At 46.3% G+C, this 27,616-nt stretch overlaps 1 protein-coding gene across 9 annotated transcripts in view; it reads left to right on the forward strand.

The window, feature by feature from the left end:
* LOC146806248 (uncharacterized) overlaps positions 1-27,616 on the forward strand; it is a 377,938-nt gene that overhangs the window by 312,766 nt on the left and 37,556 nt on the right. For all 9 annotated transcript variants that reach the window (XM_085623498.1, XM_085623504.1, XM_085623500.1 and 6 more), the window contains one exon: positions 10,788-11,017. In XM_085623498.1, the coding sequence (XP_085479624.1) occupies positions 10,788-11,017 (230 nt within the window). The remainder of the gene's footprint in view (positions 1-10,787; positions 11,018-27,616) is intronic.

The following is a 27,616-nucleotide window of genomic DNA, read 5'->3' on the forward strand; positions in this document are numbered from 1 at the left end:
AAGCTGATCCAGCATGCTTATTTAACTAAATTGCATGATCTTTTCAACCTTACCAGCGTTCCTTTTTATGCTTTCCATGTTTTGGCTGAAAATTGGGACACGTGGGATGATACTGATAGCAGTCAAATTGTATTTTTGTGGCTTTTTTTCTAGGAACTAGTCACAGCGGGCGTCTACTGGCTTTGCGCGTGCAGTCTATAATTTCTGCGGATTACTGTGTGCTAATTCTGTGTTTTCAGATAGCATTAGTCAAGGCTGTGGTGAAGAAACAGAAGCTCTGTTGTTTGATATAAATAACTCCTGGCAGGAATACCTGTTCAGCAGAGATCACTGGAGAAGACCAAATTACAGATTTCTATTTATGTTCCTTTGGCTCAGTTTAGTGTTGGATTGACGCTGGAGAGCAGGGTGGTTTGGATTCCCCCCGTCTCAGTAGCGCTTCCCTCTCCTGCGTTCTGCTGGATCGGTGCGTTGGATCTGAGCTTGCATGCATCCATGAGCAGGCGTTTCATCATGCCCCTAGGTTTGGTCAGCTCTATCCTGTCCAGAGAAGGTCCATCAAGCAAGTCACGCTCCATTGAGGTCACCGGTCACTGAGCCCAAGTCCTCAGCTGATTCCGATGTGCCCTGAATTTCCCAGGCCGTCTTTGACCCTGTTTTATATACCGGCTTCAAGGAGGCCATGATGCAAATTTTCCGTGTGTTTCCCGCTCCCACTGGCTTGCTTTCTAACCCCATGGAACTGCATGGGCCTCCTGTTGGCTTAGCAGCTGCGGGTTCCCCTGGTGCCTGTTGTAACTTGCGTTTATCTGCTGTCTCCCTTCTTTACGGGGAACAAGTGCATTGTGAAATAGGTTAGATGAAACACTTAAAATAATTACAATATGGCAAATAACATATAGTCAAGAAGTTGAATACAGTGCACTAATAATAAGAAAAATAATGCAATACAATATAAACATCTCACATCACAACCTGTCACACCATACCACATCTCATCAAACTCACATAAACGAAACATCCTATCACAGCATACTACATCTCATCTCGCACATAAGATTTCACACCACATTACATTCTGACCAAAGTATCACGTCACCTCCTGAAATAAACCACCATCCTACATCATACACCAAAACCTATATGCACCAAAACCTATATGCCATAGATCACACCAGTTGGCCAGACCTTTACGACAAGCAACATACAGGGAACAACCCTTAAACCAATACATATATCAGGACACACCGCGCGCACCGCAGGTCAGAAAACGATCACCCCATACACTTCTATCCAACATTCCAAAACTCAAACACCAATACAATCAGTGTCACGTTCACACATATAATACAACAAACCATACCTAATAATGAGTGACTTAACAGAACACAGCCATCTCATGCACGACTCAAACCAATGAGTGGCCCAACAATTAACCACCACCTCATACACAACATTAATAGTGTTTCAAAATTCTAGGACCTGTGTCCCTTCCCACTTCCAATTATGGGACAAGGCTCTTCGTCGTGGTTCAAATTCAAGCACTAAGTCAATAGGTGACTTATTTACCTACTATCAATCTACAACAAATATGTAGTAATGAGTGACTTAACAAAACACAGCCATCTCATACATGACTCAAACCAATGAGTGGCTTAACACCCATACACAAGATCTACAGTGGTTCATATTCTGGGACACCTGTCCCCTCCCAATTCCAATTATGGGACTTGGCTCTCAGTCGTGGTTCAAATTCTGGGACACTTTGTCCCCTTCTATTTCTGGTTCCATGGCCAGCTTCTGGGATCGCTATCCCGGTTCCAGGCTCACTCTGGAGGCTGCCAGATTCTATCTCCTAGGATCACTGTCCTTCATCACACTCTTGCTTTTAGTTATGGTCTCTGTCATTTATCCCAATTATAGACTTTATAGTCATTTTGGATTAAAGGGCACACTGCCGATATACAGCGGTAATCTTCAGCTTTCAATAAACTCTATTACCCTGACCAGTGATGTAATTGGCAAACGTCAGCAAAGGCAGGATCTTTTCCTCTCACTTGTGTTTTTTTTTTTTAAACATTCTGAGTTAAAGGACACGCTGTCGCTATTCTCACAGCAATTTACACAGTCATCTTCTGCTGTTAATAAAAACAATATATCACGCATCAGCAAGGCAAGAAGGTTAACTGATAAAAATATTTCTCTGACCAACTGCCGATCTCCGCGCAGCAAGGTTCCTGGTAATCTGAAACTCTCAATTGACATTGTTGTCACTACCTGGTCTTGTAAACTGTGGGCGCCAAGATTATTCACATAAAATGGAGGCACGCATACCAACGTAGAACCGGGTGGTTCTCGGCACGCACATGCACTCATAATCTCCACACAGGAGTACTGACGCGGATTGGAGTGAGAAGTCGTCACAAAAGAGATGGTGACGCCGAAGGTCTCCATTAGGAGGTAAATTGGCGCGTGTGTTGTCCATCTCGTGCAGGATGTTTTTCCATTTAAACTGTAACAGTTAATCCGTTACTGAGGACAAAACTGTACATACACGGCACACCCTGAAAACAGTGTAAACCATTGAATAAAGTTGAAAATTCAATCGGCATCAGCACATCTCTACTCCTGAAAACATTTGCTGCCAATTAATATATGCATTGTTTGATGATTTGTCAACCTCGGAGACTTCTATTAGTCATTGCCCTCACTCGACACTTCCAAAGAATCGCTGTTATTCATCCCTGCCCAAAAACAGCATCAGACAGCAACAGGGCCCGTATTTTAAAGTCAACAAACTGCTTAACAGCTTCTCACCGAGGCACGGTCTTTGCCCCTGAGTAATATATTTCAAAATACACACTGGGGCTCGATCTTTGCCCCCGATCGACACACATACAGATTTTCTGACCTGCGGTGCGCGCGGTGTGTCCTGATATATGTATTGGTTTAAGGGTTGTTCCCTGTATGTTGCTTGTCGTACTGGTCTGGCCAACTGGTGTGATCTATGGCATATAGGTTTTGGTGCATATAGGTTTTGGTGTATGATGTAGGATGGTGGTTTATTTCAGGAGGTGACGTGATACTTTGGTCAGAATGTAATGTGGTGTGAAATCTTATGTGCGAGATGAGATGTAGTATGGTGTGATAGGATGTTTCTTTTATGTGAGTTTGGTGAGATGTAGTATGCTGTGATAGGATGTTTCGTTTATGTGAGTTTGATAAGATGTGGTATGGTGTAACAGGTTGTGATGTGAGATGTTTATATTGTATTGCATTATTTTTCTTATTATTAGTGCATTGTATTCAATTTCTTGACCATATGTAGAAGATCATATCATCATTTGGATTACAACAGTGCCACCTCCCCATGGCCCATACTGATGCCGGTATGGACTTCTTCTCTGGCTTAGCGAGCGACGCCGGGACGAGCTACCCCGGCGCGGGAGCTGACGGCACCTGAAGGTGATCAGACGCCAGTGTCTGACCCTAAACCGACTTTATCTGGAGCCCGACTGATGGTGCTCCATAAAATTAAAAAAGTGCTTCCGGTCGTCATATACCCAGTGCCTCTGGCGTGTCGCACCTACCAGCTTAAGCCGCCTTATCTTTTTGGTCGGGACTCTGATCCTGTGTCTGAACATGATGGGGATAGCTTGCCCCATTGTTATGGTGATGATCCCATATACATTGATTTACAGAATGCCGGTCGGCTTGACACCTCGCCCGAGACAGAGCCCTCCCTGCTTTGGCCACCAGCGGAAGAGACAGCCTCATTGGCACTGGTGGTCAGAGGAGAGCTAAGGCACTAGAATTGCAGCTACCCTTCACCGAGACCAAAAAAATGTTCTAACATATATTTTGCACCTGGACCAGCAACGTCTGAGCCGTTACTTCCTTTCAATGATGCCCTCATCAATACTTTGACGGCTGCTTGATTGAAGCCGGGCTGTTGTCTGTCTGTGAATTGGCTGCTGGCCAGACGTCCCAGACCGGTGCCCCGGATTTTCTCACCAATATTCAGCAGAAGAATAAGTTACATCCTTTCGTACTGCTCTTTATGGGGGATAATCTGTCTAATCTCAGACTCCTCTCTGCCCTCCCATGGGCCCGCTCTTTTGAGTGGCCTCTTTTTAACATCTAAATAGATCCCAAGTTATTACTCGGCACCGTGTTACCAACGATTGTTCACAGCCTGCATCTGAGAGCACGGAAAGGGTAAAAGATTTGTAAAAAAACCTTGTCCGTGTGCAGTGGTGGAGATATATGTGGCTCCGCTCTCTCAGTTCTGGGGGGCGTGGAAGCGCAGCACCACCTAAGGGTGCATCCTGGCACCTGAGTAGTATTCTAAGATTAGACAGAGGATCCACCAGAGAGAGTGTTACCGAAGGTAGGTAGCGTGCTCATGTAGTGCCGCTGTGAACCTCTGCCTGTTGCTTCTCCGCCTCACTCCCTCCATGTTGCTTCCTTCCACTCCCGCCCCTCCTCCTCGCTCGCATGTTGCTTTTCCCACCCACCACTGGCCTCATGGTACTTCTCTAACCCCTGCATTGCTCTTTGTTGCATCTCCACACCCTAGCCCTCTGTGTGGCCCCCACCGGCCTTTCAAGAAAGAAACATGGTTTCACGTTATTATTATTATTTTGTAATTACCGTTCCAACTCGGCAAAAACAAACGTTGTTGTCATTGTAAATCACAGCACCTTTTTTTTTTATTTTTTACTTTGTTGGCCTCACAGCATCAAGGTGTAGGTCCAAAAGGCAAGTCCCATTGGCTTTCTCAAAGCTTATTATTTCTATTTGCCTTCATGAGATCAGAAAAGTAAGTGCCCATGCTTCAAGACTATGGACATGCTTGCTGTTGGAGCAATGGTGGACCTACTCTAACATGATGCAGTAGCATGTTTGTGCATGCATGATCTTTCAATGAGATTCCATAGCACGCCACATACAGCTCAGGTCGCTGTAGACCCCACACCGTAGGGGATCGCCCTCACAGCCAAAGATGTTCTTAGCCTGAAAAGAGCGAGTGGGCAGAGCCTTCACCTGCGTATAGAGGATTAAGCACACATGGATGTGAGTGCATTTACCATCCCAATGCAGGTTTGAGTCTCCTTTGCTGTTAGGGGAGCCATGCCCATACACATGGAGATCTGCATGACACCAGATGGTGCCTTTCATCTGGTGAGTCTGGTTGGGCCCATCCATTGATCCGCTCTAGTTAAAAAGAATTTCACAGTCCGCATTCTATTTCTTTTGGAGGCTGATGGGCCTGTTGTTGTTTTGGAAGAAAAGAAAAGTTTGGGAAGTAATTGGCGTATTATTTTTCAGACTCCCTTGCTGACAGTTCATCAGTACTTTTGCTGAGTGTTTGTTACTGCCAGGCTTCACATACGTTTTTGAAGCAGAGGTATTTCTCTCCCACTGAGGGCCTGATTACAAAGGTAAAGTTAGACCAAAAGTCTACCTTTAGACCTAAAGTCTATGTTGAGACCTAAAGTCTAAGTTGAGACCTAAAGTCTAACTTTACACCTGATGTCTAACTTTACACCTGAAGTCTAACTTTACACCTGATGTCTAACTTTACACCTGATGTCTAACTTTACACCTGATGTCTAACTTTACACCTGATGTCTAACTTTAGACCTGAAGTCTAAGTTGAGACCTAAAGTCTAACTTTACACCTGAAGTCTAACTTTACACCTGATGTCTAACTTTACACCTGAAGTCTAAGTTTAGACCTGAAGTCTAGCTTACTACTTTTCGGTATTCACTTAGGGAAGTTACTTCTAGTAACTTTACTACAAGGAGCTTTACTAGTAGTAACTTTACTATTAGAAACTTCACTACTAGTAAACTTACTAGGAGTAGCTTACTTTGTTAATACCGAAAAGTAGTAAAGTTGGACTTTTGGTCTAAGTTAACCTTTGTAAATCGGGCCTTCAGAGAGGAGATCTATTGAAGGAGAGCATTACCTGCTTCATGCCAAGACCTTGGACATCAGCATGGGAATTTCATTGTTTTTTAATTATCAATATAAAATTTTTTAATTAAAATCACGTGGAACTTCCTTTAGACACTGACACGAGTCAACTGATCTCTAATTTGAATACATTGGGACTAGTTCAAATGGTGACGGAGCCTACCCACTTTGCAGGTCACACCCTTGATCTTTTGTTTACCAACACAGCCAGTGTCAAAGTGGAGTCCCCCATACTAAGTCGGTGGTGTTCCCAATGACACCGGCACAGAGATGTATGGCGCCAGTCACAGCATTGACATGGGCAGTAGACACTTAAGTATTTAGGGGTCCAGATCTAACATCAGGGGACGGATACTGTAGATGGGAAGCTCAGTCGGGCCATAGCACTGGCCCGAATGACTCTCCCGTTTTGGCTGGGCCTTCCTCTGTCTTACATGGGTCGGGTGGCCATTTTAAAGATGCTGGTCCTTCCCCGCCTCCTGTATTTTTTCTATACACTCCCTTACCGCCTGCCTCGGAGAATCTTCAGGGACCTGGAATCCTTACTGGTCTCCCTGATATAGGGAAACTCAAGGGCCAGGGTGGCTCTCCATAAACTGTACCTGCATTGTTGGATGGCGGTTTGGGCGCCCCAAACTACGCTGCAGCTCAACTACAGTGGCCAATGCGGACGCTCGCCAAAAACAACCTCACTGAGCTGACTATGGGTGCCCTCACTTGGGACCCCCCAACATTACTGGAATGGATGTCAGGAACAACTACACTGACTCAGAAATGGCGAGGCAACCTTTTAATGACAGCGGCCAGACGACACTGATCCAAATATGTGTTAACCAGGAACCATCTAGCACCCTACGCTCCTAGCTTACCACTGGAGCTCTTTCCTGGCACGTTCTCCTGTCATGGGCGCCCAGAGCTGAGATTATGGAGGCAGAGGGGGTTAGAGATATGGGGGGACATGTATGCAGACTCGCGATTTCAAACATTCGAGGATCTGATAGATACGTACGGAATACAGCAGGGTTCCTTTTTATTGCATGCCCTGCTGTCGCGCCAATCCCTGCAAACATGGGACACTGACCGGGCTGAGCCAACCAAGTCACACTTGCTACAAACACTGCTCACGCCTGGCCGTGGCAGATATGCCATAACAGCCCTTTACACTTCCATCAGACTGGACGACCCACCCGCACTGGCAGCACTGCCTGCATATTGGGATGGTGAACTGTCCATCACTCTTACTGACAAGTAGTGGCTACAATGCCTCAACTACCCGAAAACTATCTCGACCAATGCTAGGATAAAGCACACCCAATTTAATTATTTACACCACATGTATATCACCTCGCACAGGTTGGCACACATTTACGCGAAGAACCATGGACATATTCACTAGATGTCGAGACCAGGGAGCCACATTCACGTACATGGTGTGGACCTGTACTGGCATTAAAATATTATGTCCGAGGTGGCCAGTGTACTTGCGGAAGCGGCAGGCGTGCAAGTGGAAGTGGAACCCCGTCACTTTGTACTGGGTGTCACGAGACGCAGTTCATCTCATCCTGAACAAATTCATGGACCTTGCTCTGAGCCTGGCCAAACATAAGACTGCCATGGCGTGGAAGGCACTAATGGGCCCCAATGTAAATGCATGGATGCTTGACCTTCGATGGGCACTGGTGTCTGAGCGCACAAACCAGCAAGAGATAGCGACACTTGCGTCAGTGCCCTAAATTGATCTTAGCAGTGAGCATATATGGAGCAGGCCTTGGCAGAAAGTCACTCCTGCCTCCTTTTCGGCCATTTTAGCCCCCCGTCCCTACCAAGCACTGAGAATATCGATCATGTAGCAACGGCCTTTGGGGCGGCAATCACACTGGCCTTGAATACCATTGCACCTCTGTCAAGGGTCAAGTGTAAGCCAAAAGTATCACCATGGTTTACCGAATTACTAAAAACTGAAAATAAATCCAGTAGAAAAGCCGAACGCAAATGGAGAAAAACCAAAAGCACTGAAAATCAACAAATGTATAGACAATAGACAATATTAAGTTAGTCAAAAAACTGTATTTTATTAATAGGATCAACAAAGCTGCCAACTCTAACAAGGAGCTCTACAAAATACCAAAGGAGTTTACCAATCCTTCCCCCCGTCAGCCCAGTAACCCATCTTCACAAGAATGGGTAGACACGTTGTCCACTTTTTTTTTAGGAAAAGATCAATATCATTCATAGTTCTTTCCCGCATCATGATATTATAAATCTTGACAATGATCCTACCATTCCTCGTTTTAAAGAGTTCACTGTATTTACCTCAGATGAAGTTTCAACTGCCCTGTTTAAGATCAAGTCGAGTCCCCCAGTAAACCCGGTCTCACCTCGTTTCTTTTCATCCATGGCCCCTTTGCTGCTCACGAACCTCATCGATTTATTTAACATGTCCTTAGCTCAAGCAACAGTCCCTGCTAGGTGGAAAGCAGCACGGGTTGAGCCTGTTTTGAAAAAACCTTCTACTGATCTTAAGGAACTCAGTAATTATCGCCCAATTTCTTTGCTTCCTTAATTTGGAAAGGTACTTGAATCCCTGGTCAACAAGCAGCTCACTACCCATTTAGAGAGCTGTGGACTGTTGGATCCTTCGCAATCAGGGTTTAGGGCTGACCATAGCACTGATACCTCGTTGGTGGAGGTTGTCGACAATATAAGACTTGCCCAGGAAAACGGGCAGTCCGCAATGCTTGTCCTGTTGGACTTGTCGGCTGCTTTCAGCACCATCTCCCATAGTATTTTAGAACAACAGCCCTAGATTGGCTGAAAAATTACCTAATTGATCGAACCTCCACTGCATAAATGGGCACCCTGGTTTACCGTAGTCGGCCGTTAAAAATGGGAGCCCCCCAGGGATCCATCCTAAGTCCCATGCTTTTCAATCTTTACGTGACACCTTTGGCCTAAGTGATCAGGTCCTACACGTTTGATGTGGTGTCTTATGCTGAAGACGCCCACTTACTGATCTCTCTTGGCCCCAACCCTACGGACTCATGGCACTGATTCAAAAATTGTATGACCCACATTGATAACTGGATGCACACTAACCATCTCCAGCTCAATGGTAGTAAGACAGAGGTCACCCTTTTTGGTAAGGCACACACATTTTGGTCGAACGACTGGTGGCCTCAGAGCCTTGGTCCCTGTCCATCTCCTAAGCCTATGGTGCGGAACCTTGGAGTTAAGATCGACAATCAGTTATCCATGAAAAACCATATAAATCATATAACCGATATCTGCTATGGATTAATGCATAGCTTACGTAAAATCTTTCAATCGATTCCAATGGAATCAAGGAAGCCGCTTGCCCGGGGACTAATCATAAGTCGGCTCGACTATGGAAATGCCCTGTTGGCCTCCATTAACGAGAAGCTCTATTCCAGACTCCAAGTCTTGCAGAATACTGCTGCTAGGCTGGTACTAAACCTCCCATTGAGGTCTACCTCTGCGTCCAGTCTGAAGACTCTCCACTGGCTCCCCACCAGGAAACAAATCTGTCTTAAGGTCCTTGTCTGGTACACAAGAACATGTACGGAAATGGGCCAAGTTACTTTGCCAAAAAACTCAGCTGGTATCAGCCTAATAGGATGCTTAGATCGAGCACCAAATTTCTCCTTACCGCTTGCAGGATCCGCACCACCAGTAATGGCGGCAGATCTTTCTCCTACCTGACTCCTGCTTTTTGGAGTGAACTTCCATTACAGCTACGTATTATCACAGTCCACAAGCAGGGAATTAAAAACTTGGCTATTTGATCGCTTCTAAGGGCCCTCTCCGTTTAACTGGCCTTCAGCCCTTGCAGGAGTTTTACGCTAGCGCCATGAGACCCTTGGGTGAAATGTGCGCTCAATAAATCTCTTTGACTTGACTTGACTTTAGACCTTCTTCCAAGAACCCTCTGCACAACCTCAACGCCTCTTCAGGACAATTGCAACCGAGTCTACACAGCGGCAAAGGCCAACATTAGCAGGTGGACAGTCCTGTGCGTATCGAAAGCCCATCGGAGGACAGCGGCTGACATTAATCAAGGTTTCATGATCGATCCACAGCAGCAAAAACCCTGGTACCTATGGGTGCCACAGCCAGAGACTGCTGTTAACAAGGTTTCCAAAGTCTGGATGTTTGAGGGGTGGATGGTGAGAAGGACCACGTAATGCGGAATAACCTTGAAGATATTTCTTATGGTCCTACGAACTTCTGAATGTGAAATTATCCCCTTTTTCCACATTCCTGAAGTTTTTTGCGTGTTTGAAATTATTATTTCATCATGATGCGTCCAGATGTAACATTGCTGCTCAAGAGTTCCAAGCCTGTGCCTTCTGAGTCTGGAATGGTTTTCTCTTTTCTTCTATGAATTCCAGAATTACTGAGTTTCGTGATGCGCTGAAAACACGTGTGTTTATTGGACGCGTTTCAGTGTTATGTTTGTTTTAGGCGTGTCCTAAACAGTAATTGTGTTCTTCTGTTCCGTGTTAAATTGTTTGAAATAGTGCTTTATGAGTTTCTATTGCTCACTGTTTGCATATTGTTTTTGAAAGATTTTTTTTAGTCTGTTTTGTACAATGATGCATTACATAGAGGGTAGGCTGGGCTCTTTGAATATTAAAAATGAAAGACAAAGCGGTTGTCCACAATCAGCGATATATTTAATGAGGTTAGAAACATGCCTCCTGTTAAAACAGGCATGAGAGGTTTTGGTCACATTTGCTGTTGCAGTGATGACGTGCTCTCCTCATCTCTCCTACTTGCCTTTCAGAGTTATTCTTCTACCTCTGCTGGACCTCCAGCCGCCCTCCCAAAACCTGCTGCTGCTGGTGGACTCCGTGGACGAATGTAGCTGCTTCAAAGATGGCGACTGGAAGCCGTCTGGCAAGAGTGGGACCATCGCCGAGCTGCTGTCCACCCACCACGAGCTCTTCCCGTCCTGGTTGCTCCTGGTGTGTTCGGCGCGTCGGCAGAACAAGGCCGTCACCAAGATGTTCACAGGTGAGAGTCTGGCCCAACGTCCGTAGGGAGCAGGTGTATCTCGAGGGGTTTCTTGAGACTTAATGATGGATATGCAGTAAGCTCAACTAGGAGGAGAAATCTCAGCCTTGAGTTGTGTGTGGGACTAGAAGTTGTATGATGACAATTTCACCATGAAGATGCGAGCACCAAAAAAGCCCAAACAACTCTACTATCGCTTGAGAAAACTCTTTCTCAAGTACATTCCCTGACTCCTCTTCTAACCCTGAATCTACCCTCATTTGCACTCCTTACCACCATTACTGCCCCCTTTGCAGGACTCTCCTACCAGACAAGTTTTGGCTGTCTGTAGCTGGAACGACCATAACAAAACCAGTGGGCTTGGAGCCCACCCACTGCTTACTATTATTTGGGTTTCTTGTCAGTCTCATGTGTTTGTTTCTTATTAAATATTTTAAATCCCTCTTCTTGTATTTGACCCTTCCCTGGAGCTTCGCCGCCTTAGGATCATGTATATTGGCTGACTTTATCCTTCTGCTGCTTCCATTAGAGAACTTCTTTTTTCTTTTAGCGGTCCATGGAAGTGCAAGTATTTTCTTAGACTGTGCATTGTGTGCTGCTTCTCTCCTTAAAATGAATCCACCGCCTCCTTCTCAGTGTTGCTCCCGCATCCCTCTCGCCAAGCTCGCCCCTTCTTTTCCCCACCCCTCCCTAGTTTTTATTTTTTTGAAAGGCCTATCTAGGTCAAGCCCTCAAGCTCCTCCTGTGCTCCCTCGCCACCCTGTACCCTCCCACGCGTTTCTCCCATCCTCTGCCTTGTTGCTGCTCAAACTCTTTGAGCAGTCCGTATTCTTTGGACTCGGCTGCTGTGTTGTAGCCATTCTGAGGTGCGAAAGTGTTTACTCGCCACTAAAATAGTTTTATATTTACTGACCCAAGTGGCATCCACCATCTTAGAACTGAAAAAATGGCATCCACGTCATTCATTAGGTACATGCATGTGTGATGACACATGCAAGCACATATGTCATCACACAAGCGCTTACCTGAGGAATGACATGGCCGCTAGCAGCAACCATGCAGCTTACCTTTTTTTTGGGTCAATTCTACATAGCATTGGCAACCCTAACCGGGCAATAAGGTGATACCAGTTGGCTTTGTCAGTGCTTGTTATTAATGTCATTTTAAAAACAAAAATTACATTACGTTATTTATGCTTAGCTTTGCCTTCATTTTACCTCATTATTACCTAAAAAGGGCATCCTTCATTGCCTTCCTTTGTTTATATTCGTCATTGTGCGATTTCTTTAGTATAGTTGCTTTATTTTCACATAAGGACATCATAAACCTATATTTTATCCTAAAATTCACTCCTCTCAAATGGTAAATGCGGTTCGTAAACAATGATCATGATTCTGTTGCTATGACGACTCTCCGTGGGGCTGAAGCGGGGAGCCTTATTTTGGTTCCTTCTGGGAATCCATTGAGGAGGAAATTGCAGACTTGCTTTGCGTGGATTGTTCTCACAAATGTTGATCCAGCTGCATGTATTTGGCGCCATTACCCATTTGCCTCCTCACAGCCCTGACACGCCCACTCCCCGCCCTTGCCGGAGAACAGACCGCCTTTTTCATGTTTTAAAATAGAAGCGCCTCTTCGATGTGATCTTCCTTCAGTGACGTGTATCTTGGCACAATTAGATCAAAGTTATCTCTGTCTGGGGAACAGCAAATGAATGTCTTTTGTTTGATCAGTGAATTGAGGGACTCCTTCCTGAGCGGCTGATACTTTGCAAAAATACAAGTCCTCTAAATTAAAAAGGATGCAGGTTGGGGGAGAGATAGTCTGCAAGGGGACTGTTCTTTTTTAGGTGTGGCCTAAAGACAGCTTTAGCTGTCATGCCAGCCTAATGTATTCCAAAACAACTTGTAAAGAAATACATACATGTATTGGGGCTTCCCACCAACACTCTTTCACCATTGGTTGGTTGACATGTCACTCAAATTATACTCCCTCCCACCCCAGCAGAAGGTATAAATCAAGCACCAGTCATTGGATTATTTTCTCTTGAGTGAGTGCATGTAGCCCATCGAAGCCACCCCCCCCCCCCCCCCTCAGTTTTGTGATTGACATTTCAGCCACTTGTATCAGACTTGAGAGACACATCTAGTAAAACAACTTGTGGAACTGAATCTTTTCAAAATAACTTTTCTCCCCATATTGATGTGTTGGTGGCCATTCAGCTCGAGATAGAATGAAAAGAGAATAACCCTGATTCCCAGCATCACTGCCAGGCTGCACAAAGTATTCAGGGAAAACACTTCTCTTCTTAACTCGCTCTGCAGATCGAGAAAGAAAGCACACCCGCCCCCACCCCTCCCCCCACCCCATAACTCATCTGCTGACAGGAGAGCGCTTCCAAGCAAAGATTTGCTAGTTTATGCATATGATCACATTTATTCATTAAAAACACACCCCCTCAGACTGGTTCAGGTCGTTTGATCAGTTGCGCGTCAGAATATCAATGCTTTTGCGTTTGACTCGAAAGGGACACCTAGTAGTGAGTATTGGAACTGCAGCTCCATGTAAGGTTGTCAATGCTTTTGGGTTTGACTTGTGTGAGACACCTTGTAACGACTAGTTCAGGCTTCTCCAACGAGTAGCTCGTGAGGTACTGGTAGCTCTCCAGCTACCTGTAAGTAGCTCTCCTGTGTGCACCCTAGCCTTCTAAATAAGAACCTTTTTCTGGTTGAATTAATGTATGTATGCCAAAACTGTGTATTCAAGACAAAAATATATGCTTTTTCAGAACTCATGAGCAGATGTTTAGAGAAAAATTGATGCATTTCCAAAATATATTTAAAACTGATCTGTGAGTGATAAATCATATGGCGAGACGTGTTACTATTATCATTACTTCCGTTCCAGGGGCACCGTGGCTGTAGCTGTTTGGTATTACCCATGTAGAGGCATGCCAATTCGACAAAGCCTTTTTGTACATCTCTGTTGTCATCTCTTTCTGATGCGCTCAAGCGATAACTGCTAGTAATCTTGCACATAGTGACCAACAAAGTAAACATGGCTGATGTTGTCATTATTACAACACTAAATGTATTAGTAGCTCGCAACGAATTTCACTGTACACAAGTAGCTCTTATTACACAAAAGGTTGGACACTCCTAGAATAGTGGAACTAGAGCTTCGTGTAAAAAGTCACTGCTTTTGCAGCTAACGCGATAGGGACATTTAGTAATGACTAGAGAGGGAAACCTAGTAATGACTTGTGGAACTGTTGCTTCATGTAAGAATTTGTAATGCTTTTGTATAGACACCTAGCCAGTGGAACTGCAGATTCATGAAATCATTTAAATGATTTTGCTTTTGACTTGTGCGGGACACCTTGTAACAACTAGTAGAATCTGAAGCTTCATGAAAGGTTTTCAGTGCTCTTGCGTTTGACTCGAGAAGGACACCTAGTAAGGACTTGTGGAACTGCAGCTGCAAGTAAGAGTTTCCAAGCTTTTTCATTTGACGTGTGAGTGACACCTAGAGATGACTAGTGGAACTGTGGCTTCATATAAGAATTGTAATGCTATTGGATTTTACTTGAGAGACACCTAGTAACAGCTACTAGAATTATGGCTACTTGAAAGAATGTATAGCTTTTGCATTTGACTTATAAGGAAAACCTAGTACTGACAAGTGAATCTGCTGCTTCACGTAAGAATTTCAATGATTTCGCAGTTGACTCCAGAGGGACGCCTATTAACAACTTGTGTAACATCAGCTTCATGTAAGAATTTGACTTAGGGTACTCACAAACTTTCTCTCAGGGGCCAAATTTACAGTGTAGTTTGTGGCCGAGGGCTGCACTGGTGGGGGCGGGGTCAGTGGGGGAGGGGGGCGGGGCTAGAGCAAAAAAAATAACTGTGTCCATGAGGTTGAACACAGGCCCCTGCAGTGGACACCTTCGTCCACTGAGCCACCAGATCCGGCATACACATATCCCTCTCTGTCTCTCTCTCCCTCTCCCTGCCTGTCTCCCTCTCTGCCTCTGTCTCCCTCCCTCTCCCTCCCTCTCCCTCCGTCTCCCTTTCTCCCTCCCTCTCCCTCCCTCCCTCTCTCCCTCCCTCTGTCTCCCTCTACCTTCCTCCGTCTCCTCCTCCCTCCCTCCGTCTCCCTCTCCCTCCCTCCGTCTCCCTCTCTCCCCCTCTCCCTCCCTCCTTCTCCCCCTCTCCCTCCCCCTCTCCCTCAGTCTCCCTCTCCCTCTCTCCATCTCCCTCCCTCCGTCTCCCACCCTCCGTCTCCCTCCTTCCCTCCCTCTGTCTCCCTCCCTCTCCCTCTCTCCCACCCTCCCTCCGTCTCCCCGCCTCCCTCCCTCCCTCTCCTCGCCTCCCTCCCTCCCTCTCCTCATCTCCCTCTCCCTCCCTCTGTCTCCCTCTCCCTCCCTCTGTCTCCCTCTCCCTTCCTCCGTCTCCCTCTCCCTCCCTCCGTCTCCTTCTCTCTCCCTCCGTCTCCCTCCCTCTGTCTCCCTCTCCCCCTCCCTCCTCCTCTCTCCCACCCTCTCCCTCCCCCTCCCTCCTCCTCCCTCCCTCTTCCTCTCCCCCTCTCCCTCCCCCTCCCTCCTTCCCTCTGCCCCAGTTTCCCTCTCCCTCCCTCCGTCTCCCACCCTCTCCCTCCCTCTGTCTCCCACCCTCTCCCTCCCTCCCTCTCCCTCCCTCTCCCTCCCTCTCTCCCACCCTCCCTCCGTCTCCCCGCCACCCTCCCTCTCCCTCCGTCTCCCTGTCTCCCTCCCTCTCCCTCCGTCTCCCTGTCTCCCTCCCTCCCTCCGTCTTCCTCCCTCCGTCTTCCTACCTCCGTCTTCCTCCCTCCGTCTCCCCCCTCCGTCTCCCCCTCTGTCTCCCTCCCTCCCTCTCCCTACCTCCCTCTCCCTACCTCCCTCTGTCTCCCCCTCCCTCTCCCTCTGTCTCTCTCCCTCCCTCCGTCTCCCTCCCTTTGTCTCCCTCCCCCTCTGTCTCCCTCGTCTACCTCCCTCCCAACGTCTCCCTCAACGTCTCCCTCTCCGTCTCTCTCCCTCCCTCTCCATCTCCCTCCCTCCCACTCCCTCTCTCTCCCCCTCTCTCCATCTGCCTCTCTCCGTGCCTGTCTCTGCCTCTACCTGCCTCTGCCTGCCTGTCTCTGCCGCTATCTGTCAGTCTGTCCCTGTCTATCTCTGTCTCTGTCTATCTCTGTATCTGTCTACCTCTATCTGTTTCTGTGCCTCGGGCAGTGCACACTACTGTGTCTACACGTCCCCAACACCAGCCCATAAACAGCCCCCCCCCCCCACTCCTCCCTCTCCCTGTGTTAGTGTGACCAACTGGCATTGGTGCAAATTCAGGACGGTGAGTGTAAAAATTCAGGACAAAGGGTCAAAATTCAGGACACAAATTCAGGACAGGAGGTCAAAATTCAGGACAAAACTTCAGGACAATAGGTAAGTTTTACAGACACATCGGATGAGGTCGCACAATAGTATATAAGTAAGCCCAGCCATATCCAAACATATTCAACCATTTGCAAACCTATCCATCATGTATCCTTCCATCTATCATTTCACTCATCCATCCCTTCATCCATCCTTTCACTTATCCATCCATCCATCCACCCAGTCACTCATCCATCCACCCATCCACCCTTTCAGTCATCCATGCATCCTCCCTTTCTCTCTCCATCGAACCTTTCACTTAGCCATCCTTCCTTCCATCCATCCACCCACCCATCTACTCATCCACTCATGACTTCATCCATTGACCCTATCACTCATCCATCCTTTCTCTCATCCATTTATCCTTTCACTCCTTCACTCATCTATTCATCCTTTTGTCCACCTACCCTCCCTTTCACTCACTCATCCATCCTTACATCCACCCTTTCAATCATCCGTCCATCCATTTACCCTTGCACTTAACAATTAATCAATCCATCCATCCATCATTTCACTCATCCATCCACCCACTCACTCATCATCCACCTTTTCACTCATCCATCCTTTCACTCATCCATCCACCCTTTTACCCATCCAGCTACCCTTCCACCCATACATCCAGCTATTTACCTTTTCTCTCATCCATCCTTCAACTCACTCATCAATCCATCCATCCATCCTCTCTCATTCTCCATCTATTCAATCTTTCATTCGTCCATTCACCCTTTCACTAATTCATCCAGCCATCCACCCATCCCTTCACTTACTCACTCGCCCACCTTTTCATATTAATTTTGAGCTGAGCCTTTTTGAGAAGAGGTCCATCAAGAACTTCACCCTCGCTGCAGGAGCCATTCCAGGACTGGGACAGAAGCCACCCAGGGCGGAGACAGGATCCACCATAGGGGAGACAGGAGCCACCACATGGGGGGACAGGAGCCATCACTGGGGGGGGGGGAGGGGCAGGAGCCATCAGAGGAGGGGGAACAGGATCGACCAGGGTGGGCACAGGGGTGGGCATGCAGTATTCTAGTATCATCTTGGTCTCTTCCAGGGTGGACTAGGGCTCCTCACCCCCTCCTGGACAGGATATCGAGAAGACAGGCTCTCTTTCCAAAATGTTAGTTTTGTCATCCCCCACTGTGATGTACAGTACTTAAAGGAGATACTCCAAGAGAACTGATTTTACTGAGTGTTCTCCATACTTTGTTAATCAGTGTGGGTGCGATTGTGCCATTTCTTTATTTTATGACATTTTAGACTGCATGTTTGAAGAACCGAGGTTTGCTTACAATTTAGTAACAGTAATTAAGCTCTGTGAAGAGAACCACGTGCTGCCTCGGTGTAATCGGGGCCGGTTCTACGATTTTTGGGGCCCTGGGCAGAAAGGGAATGTGTGAGGCCCCTCTAAATTGCAGAGACGTGACGCATTCAGGGCTGTTTGCATCTGAATAGATGCCCCTGCGCCTGAAGCTGCAGCCCCTCCCTCTGTCACCTTCAAGCCCCTCTTAGCAGCTCATCAGGGGCTGAAGGTGTGAGGGTTGCCATCCCGCTGTGCCTCTCCAATGCTGCCGGGTATCTGAGCTTTGGTGCTGCATCGGAGTCTGTTACACCCGACCTCAACAACATCGGCGTCAAGCAGGGAGGTGGGTGGAAGCTGTCCGTTAAAGAATCCTTCACGGACAACGGACAGACGGACGAAGTTACGGACTGTCCGTGAAATTTACGAACGGTTGGTCACCCTACCCTGTGTAATGTAAAAGCCAGCTCTCAGACCCTGCTGCCCTCTGTCACCACACCTGGCTCTCACTCCCTGCTGCCCCCTGTCGCCCTCTGCCACTTAACCGGGCTCTTCCTCCCTGCTGGCTCTCACTCCCTGCTGTCCTCTGTCACCACACCTGGCTCTCACTCCCTGCTGCCCCCTGTCACCCTCTGCCACTTCACCGGGCTCTTCCTCCCTGCTGGCTCTCACTCCCTGCTGTCCTCTGTCACCACACCTGGCTCTCACTCCCTGCTGCCCCCTGTCACCCTCTGCCACTTCACCGGGCTCTTCCTCCCTGCTGGCTCTCACTCCCTGCTGCCCCCTGTCACCCTCTGCCACTTCACCGGGCTCTTCCTCCCTGCTGGCTCTCACTCCCTGCTGCCCCCTGTCACCCTCTGCCACTTCACCGGGCTCTTCCTCCCTGCTGGCTCTCACTCCCTGCTGCCCCCTGTCACCCTCTGCCACTTCACCGGGCTCTTCCTCCCTGCTGGCTCTCACTCCCTGCTGCCCCCTGTCACCCTCTGCCACTTCACCGGGCTCTTCCTCCCTGCTGGCTCTCACTCCCTGCTGCCCCCTGTCACCCTCTGCCACTTCACCGGGCTCTTCCTCCCTGCTGGCTCTCACTCCCTGCTGCCCCCTGTCACCACACCTGGCTCTCACTCCCTGCTGCCCCCTGTCACCCTCTGCCACTTCACCGGGCTCTTCCTCCCTGCTGGCTCTCACTCCCTGCCGCCCCCTGTCACCCTCTGCCACTTCACCGGGCTCTTCCTCCCTGCTGGCTCTCACTCCCTGCCGCCCCCTGTCACCCTCTGCCACTTCACCGGGCTCTTCCTCCCTGCTGGCTCTCACTCCCTGCCGCCCCCTGTCACCCTCTGCCACTTCACCGGGCTCTTCCTCCCTGCTGGCTCTCACTCCCTGCTGCCCCCTGTCACCCTCTGCCACTTCACCGGGCTCTTCCTCCCTGCTGGCTCTCACTCCCTGCTGCCCTCCCTCACCTCACTGGGCTCTCACACCCTGCTGTCCTCTGTCGCCTCACCCCGCATGTGTGGCAGCCCGGGCCGAGACAGCTTCCCCGCTGACACACAGCCTCACAGAGTACTTCACAGGTCTTTAAAAGACCATTTACATGCTAATGAGGCTTTGTTGTATTTCACCTCTTCTTAGTGCCCCTGCATCTCCACTCTATCCTGGAATCTCACGGCCCCCATAGAGCAGTCTCTCTCGGAGTCCGGCGGTGTTTGCTGACACAATTTAAAAAAAAAAAAAAACAGGTACGATGTCTGCATGGTCCGCGGGCCGCCAAGGAAGGCTTGCCGGGCTGCTGGCGGCCCGCGGGCCGTACTATGAGTACCCGTGACTTAGAGGAACACCTAGTAACAGCTACTGAAACTGCAGCTTCAGAAAATAATTTCAGTGCTTTTGTAATTGACTTGTGAGGGACACCTAGTGTCGGCTAGAAGGACTGCAGTTTCATGCAACGTTCTCAATGCTTTTTGCATCTGACTAGATAGGGAACACCTAGTAACAGCTAATGGAACTGCAGTTCATGTAAGGTTTTCAGTGCTCTTTGACTCGAGAGGGACCTCTAGTGATGACTTGTGGAACCGCAGCTTCATGTAGGAATTTCAATGCTTTTGCACGTGACTTGAGGAAGCTCTAATAACACCTCAAATCACTGCAGCTCTGAGAGAGAATTTTGGAGATTTAGCATGCAACTGGAGCTGGATTTCTAGTAATGAATATATATCTATAATTTCTACTGGCGGTCGCCAGTAGATAGTTATAGTTAGGACCGTGTTTCCATAGGAAATTTGAAAATTCTATTTTGAATAACTATGGCGCCGGTTGACGAATCCTCGCGAAATTTTCAAAACTAATGGGGCACTCTGCTCAGCTCCTACCCTGAAAGTCTCGGGGGGATTCGTCAAGCGGGGGCTGAGAAAAAAGGGGGGTCCCAAAACGCGTTTTCCCAATGCATTTTCCCATAGGACCTTTAGTCGAAGGTACAGCCTGAACGGCTGAACAGAATTACTTGAAATTTGGCAAAGAGGTAGTTTCTGAGAAAATTGCATTTAAAAGTACATAAATATCTATAAGCGCGCACCATGTGCGCACGGTGCGCAATTCTGATTGGTGGTTACATGTCAGTCAACATTCGAATCGGTCGAAATCAGGAAGTGTCAGCCGCCATTTTGTGTGTTTGGTGTGTGACAGTGAAAAAGAAAGGTGGAGAACGTAATAAGGGGGCAGGGTAGAGAGTTCCTGACCCCCTAGCCTTTGTCAGGGGGTCTCTGAAGGACCCCGAAGAGTGAAAAAAACATTTTTTTTTCTTCAAAAATTCGCGGGGTGCGCGCACGGTGAAAAACCTTAAAAAAACACACAAAAAACCATTTTAAACGAGCCATTCCATATTACAGGATACAGTCAATCTATAACTATATACATAGGTAGTTTATTGTAAAATAAATATATAAAAAATATAATAATACATACATAACTTAGCATTTAAAAAACCTTGCAAATTCACTTAAAAAACCATAGGTTTCACACATGTTATAGTTAGCTGGACATTTCACTCGTAAAAAACCAATGAAATTCCCCCGTTATAGTTAGTTCAGATAACTATAACTCGCGCGACCACCACTCTATCACAAGGATGATGTCATCAGTGATGTCATGAGTGATGCCACTGACCATGTCATGAGTGATGTAATATGTGACGTCATGAGCAGTGGATTGCGGGCGCGCGAGTTATAGTAATCTGAACTAACTATAACGGGGGAATTTCATTGGTTTTTTACGAGTGAAATGTCCAGCTAACTATAACATGTGTGAAACCTATGGTTTTTTTAAGTGAATATATATATATATATATATATATATATATATATATATATATATATATATATATATATATATATATATATATATATATATACATATTTATTTTACCTACTGGTAGTCCTTCCTAGGAAAATTGTTTTATTGTTATGTTAATAACTTTGGCGCTGGTTGCCGAATCTTCATGACATGTTCACAACTAGTTTGCCAGTCACTTCAACTTCTATATGGAAAGTTTCAGGGTGAGGACTGAGAAAAAGGCGGGTCCAAAATGCGCTTTCCCCATGCAATTTTCCATTGTGATTTTAGACCTGACTACATCCCGAACTGCTGAACGGAGCCACACCAAATTGGGCAGAAAGCTTCTTGTTCCAGAAATAGTGCTTTTTGTAAATTGGTGTAAATCTGTCCAATAGTTTTGGAGTTATTAAAGTAAAAAGATTTATGTATATCGAGAGATACAATTCCGCCGTAGGTTCTCCGTGGATCCAGGCGGATTTGTGGATCCACGCGCCAACAGCAATGCCATGATTGGCTAGCCGCAACCTGAGAGGAAAATTGCGGCCGCCATTTGGTGCATCGGAACACGGTTCCTAGGGGGGGAAATAAAATTGAGAAGTGAAAGTAAGGGTCTGGATTGAGATACCCTGACTCCATAAGAATGATGGAGGGGTCTGTGAGGGACCTCTCATGGGCAAAGAATTGTCCAAAAACATTGTTTTTTGAGCATTTGAGAATCCACCCAGATCCTCTCGTATTCGGGCAGCTACAGACCCCTATTAACTAAAAAATACATATACTCACTCACGGGCTCACACACCTACTCACACCCATGAACAGTGAAATTCACAAATAAAAACAAAGGTTAAAGGAACGTTATAGTTAGGAAATTCCATTAAAAAACCTTAGAAATGTACTGAAAAAACAAAGGTTATAGGGACGTTACAGTTAGATTCAGATTTTACACACACAGAACCATAGAAATTCAGCAGTTCTAGTATGGTTATCTCAAGTAACTATAACTTGTGCCGTAAGGTAACTATAACTCGCGCCCTCGCCATGCACTGCTAATTACCCCGCATATTGCATCACTTACGACATCATTTATAACATCATTGATAATATCAGTGCAACATTTGCAGTGAAATTATGGATGAGGAAACAGTGCCTGGCCGGCTGCATGGTCCCCCCTCCCTTTTATAAACGGACGGCCCTGGGAGATTGGGTCCCTGGGGCCTAAGAAGGCTCGAGAAAGGGAGCCAAAGGCTTTGTGCGGTGTGGAGTTAGCAGACTGCTAGGGGTTTGGCCACAGGGCCTGACCAAACCCTGTGGCCCACAACCCGCTGCGTGTCAATGGCCGTGTGCAGCGTGGAGTTGGCTGTCTGTGGGAAGTTTGATGCAGGGCTTAGCTGCAAACCAGGCCCCTGCCACCAACCAGTCGCTGCACACAATGAAACGCTGTGCGCAGCCTGGGGTCGACTTCCTGCTTGAAGAGTTGGCTACCTCTGGGTGCGTTGGTCAGAGGGCCTGGCCTCAGGCCAGGTGTTTTAGCCACTTCCCTGCTGTGCATAGTCTAAGGCCACGCACTGCAGGGGGTTATTTTTGCGTATGTAATAAAATATTTCTTTATGTTAAAAAACTTCTAGAAATTCAATGAAAAAATCAAAGGTTATGGTAACGTTTGAGCTAGGTTTGATAAATAGACCTGTTTTTGTTTTACATAAAAACTTGGAAATTCATTGAAAAACCAAAGGTTACGATATAGTTTGGTAAATGTCAGTGATAACATGAACGTTTGGAACTAAAAGCAACACAGAAATTCACCAATTATAAATACCAGCACTAACTATAACTTGCTCCCCCAACATGCACTGCTTATGACCTCACATTTTACATCACTCATGGCATGTTCTATGACATCATTTATGACATCACCGAGGACATCTCAAATGACATAACTCCATGAGCCGCTGAACTAAAGTTCCAGAAAAGTTCCAGGAGGCCAGGTTCAAGGGGCAATAGTGTATCCTACGGTCCTGTCTAGTCAGCCCACACATGAATGCAGATCACTTCAGGGCACAGTAAAAGCCCAAAGACTTCATAAGACATTTAAAGGGAAGTCAATATTAAATTAAAATGAATCCAAGAAGTTTACACACCACAAATCCCTCTCCTGCAAATGGTGTAGTTTGCAGGATTTACTTACTGGACAGTGGGAAAGATATCATCTACATGATCCAGGTCCCACTTGCCCTGTCTTGGGTCCGGAGGTTTACATATAGGAGCAAACTTCTCCTGATGTACTTAAATTGGGAAACAGCTGTTTTTTGGGGGTACCAAATATATTGAGTGAAACTACATTTTAGGGTGTAGTATTAAACATGTTTTTTGTTTTGTGTCTGCAAGTGGTGTCTTGTTCCCATTCCCTTTGCCCTCACTGCATCGGCTGGCCCTCCCCTCTTGCTCGCTGTCCACAAGGACTGGTCTTCCTCCCTTGCCTGTAGCATGTTCCCTGTTCTGGCCTTTCAAGGGCCAGGAAAAAGCTTAGAGCCAGAAACCTTGTATCTTTTGCCCACTTAGAGCCTCTCTGGAAGCTTTCCCCCTCTCTTCTCCCAATATCTATGGTTTGTGTCTCCACAGTTTCTGGGTGCACACCACACAGCTTCTGCTGCTTTTGGCTGACCCAAATGCCAAAGTCGTTTGGGCTTCCTAAAAGGGTCTTTATAGATGCCAATCCATTACCTGACTTCCACTGGCTTTTATCTTTTTTTCTAGTTCGGCTACTCTCATCTGTGTACACCCATTCTGAAATGATGTTCTGCCTATGTTAGCCAGTGGTTTTGTACCCCCTAGAGTTTAAGTGCTTATTCTACACACAATGCCTACTTCTCTTCTTGACCCTGTTGGCTCCATCTGGATATTTATGTCCTAAACCTCAAGACAGACAGACAGACAGACACAGACACACCCAGACACACACACAGACACACCCACACACACACACAGACACACACACAGACACACCCAGACACACACCCAGACACACACCCAGACACACACCCAGACACACACACAGACACACACACAGACACACACACACCTCCCCCTCCCCCTCCCTGTTGTGGTTGCTGGCAAAAAAAAAGACTGTTTACCTTCCGGGCTGTGTGTATCCCAATTACGGTCATTCTGCCTAAAACTGATTTCCTGAACAAGTCCATTGTGCTGTACCATCCCGTCCGTTCACGCTTAATTCTTTAGCTCCTCACCAGTCGCAGCCGTCATGACTCGCTGGCGGGGGGGGGGGGGTCTGGTCCTGTCCTGGCAGCCTCTCACCCCTCCCCTAAGCCAATCACAATGTCGCATTGGCAACATTGTGATTGGTCGGGACGCCGACCAGCCAGGCACCTATGGGGAGGCAATGCAGCATACATGGAGAAAGGGCAGCGTGCACATGAATGGTTTGTTTGGCCCCAGAGGGCCGACCAAACAGACAGTGCCCTCAGCAGTGGGCAAGCCCCTCCTCCCCTGCCCTAGAGCAGACCCACCCACCCCCAACCAAACACTTCTTGTTTCTCGCAGTGCAAGAAGCAGAAACATAAAATGGTACTTCTTCCATTTTATGTTGTTTCTTCTCGCACTGCGAGAAAGCAGTGGGGCGACGCTCCTCCACCCTAGTGGAGGAGCCACCCCTGCTCCTCACCCTTCTCCAATTTATTTATGCTCTCACCTTTCCCAGGTTGTAGATTTAATTCACTATATTCGTGTTTTCTCAAAGCCTTCAAAGTTGCTAAATGCACATAAAAACCTTGAAACCTACTCTGCAGCCGTGCGCTGCACTGGGTCTCAATCAGTTTTACTGTGTAAGGCATCTTTTGTTTTCTCTTACCTGCATCTAAGGCATATGTTGAGAAGTATGCCCCATTTTCCAGCACCATAGGTACACCGCTGTGAAGTCCTCTCAAGTGGGGGTTTTTAAGTGAATATTCACTTAAAAAACCATAGGTTTCACACAGGTTATAGTTAGGTGGACATTTCACTCGTAAAAAACCAATGAAATTCCCCCGTTATAGTTAGTTCAGATTACTATAAATCGCGCGCCCGCAATCCACTGCTCATGACGTCACATATTACATCACTCATGACATGGTCAGTGGCATCACACATGACATCACTGATGACATCATCCTTTTGATAGAGTGGCGGTCGCGCGAGTTATAGTTATCTTAACTAACTATAACGGGGGAATTTCATTGGTTTTTTACGAGTGAAATGTCCACCTAACTATAACCTGTGCGAAACCTATGGTTTTTTAAGTGAATTTGCAAGATTTTTTAAATGCTAATTCCTAACTATAACGTGTGTGAAACCTATGGCTTTTTCAGTGAATTTGTACGGTTTTTTAAATGCTAAGTTATGTATTTATTATTATATTTTTTTATATATTTATTTTACAATAAACTACGTATTAAATTATTATTTTTTAATGGTTTTTAACTGTGCGCGCAAGGTGTGCGCACCGTGCGCGCACCCCGCGATTTAAAAAAAAAAATTTAAATTGTTTTTTCTGCCTTCGGGGTACTTCAGGGACCCCCTGACAAAGGCTAGGGGGTCAGGAACTCTCTACCATGCCCCCTTTTCACGTTCGCCACCTTCCTTTTTCACTCTCGCACTCAAAACAAACAAAATGGCGGCCGACACTTCCTGATTTCGACCGATTCGAACGTTGACTGACATGTAACCACCAATCAGAATTACGCTCGCGCACGGTGCGCAGCTATAGATATTTATGTACTTTAACTGCAATTTTCTCAGGAACTACTGAACAGATTGACTCCATATATGCAAAAGGCACATCCCTGACCTGAGGACTACCTCTTTGCCAAATTTCAAGTAATTCTGTTCAGCCGTTCGGGCTGTACCTTTGACTAAAGGTCCTACGCGAAAATGCATGGGGAAAACGCGTTTTGGGACCCCCCTTTTTTCTCGGCCCCCGCTTGACGAATCCCCCAAAGACTTTCAGGGTAGGAGCTGAGCAGAGCGCCCCATTAGGTTTGAAAATCTCGCCAGGATTCGTCAACCGGCGCCAAAGTTATTCAAAATAGAATTTTGAGATTTCCTATGGAAACACGGTCCTAACTATAACTATCTACTGGCGACCTATATATATATATATATATTTATATTTATTTTTTTACAACAAAGGACGCCGCACTCTGGAACATGTCTTTTTAGATTTTATTGCACAGAGCCCAGTCTGTCACACCGACGCGTTTCGGCCTGGCGGCCTTTCTCACAGTAGGTGGCACTACTTTTTGCATCTGCCTCATTGCATTTCCTGTCATTACTCCATCCTCATGACTTCTGGGACATGCAGTTTCAATATTGTTAGATACAGATCACCTTGTGACAGATACCATCTTATATATGTAAAACAAAATAACGCAGTGGTATTTACATTCCACAGTTACTGGTTGAATTTTGCTGACATTGAACCCCAATTGCACATCACTATGAATACATTTCAAAAAATCAATTGTTAAATGACTTTCAAGAATTTATCCGGCAGCCAAACCACATTGAGGAAAAAAGAAAAAAAAAAAATATATATATATATATATATATATATAAAGTGCAAAATGCCAATGTTTATACCACAACTACATGCAATCATCTGGTTTTTCATACAACAATGCATCCAGATGTGCATAAGCCGCCTGCCTCCTTATTGCCAGTAGTATATACAGAATAGCAGCATTAGTGATTTTCTGGTTTTCCAAACTGCATACAAAGTTAAAAGCATGTTTAAAATAAATAAGCCTCTCGGATAAGAACAAAGGTTTTAAGCTGAATTTTCAGATATACTTATAAAAACTACAAAAAAGTAAAAAGTGCAACGTAGATTGGGAGGACTTTCCGTCACACGGACAATTTGGAAGTTTGTGGCTCCACTTATCTTGTTTGGGGAATGCTACTAAATAATGAAAGGTGCCAAACCTAAGTCTTGTCAGATAAAATCTATGTTGTATATTTCGCACCTGTATTAGATAGGTTTGAGTGCCCCTTACAGAAGGAATTTCACAGTAAGAATTAACACTATGTGTTTAGCTAGCTTCAGCCTCTCTAATACCTTCCATGGCATTCATATAAATTGTCTTCAAATCTCTTTTAGTATAATCTTCAATCGCTGCTGGATTCTTTCTATCAATATACGCCCTACAGCGTGCCAGAAGGGTTTTGATATGCTCAAGCCAGGGAATTTTATTACTGTGATCAAGGGATAAACAATCTATAATCAGGTCCTTTGTAAAATTAGTCTCATCCTTCGCCCATATTCCGTGCCAAAGAGTGAGGCCGGCCACATTTATTAAATCTAATAAAAATGGTAAAGATAATTCTTTATGTGTAATGTGATTCGCAGTGGAACTAGGAACTGCTAGCAATCTTTTTAAAAATGTGTTTTCATGAATTTGTAGAGTGGCAGTATTGGCTCTCCCCCATAGTGCAACCCCATAACAGACTGTTGTAACGCACTTACTACGGTACAGGGTGA

The sequence above is a fragment of the Triturus cristatus genome, chromosome 8 (assembly GCF_964204655.1).
Source record: "Triturus cristatus chromosome 8, aTriCri1.1, whole genome shotgun sequence".
NCBI lineage: Eukaryota > Metazoa > Chordata > Amphibia > Caudata > Salamandridae > Triturus > Triturus cristatus.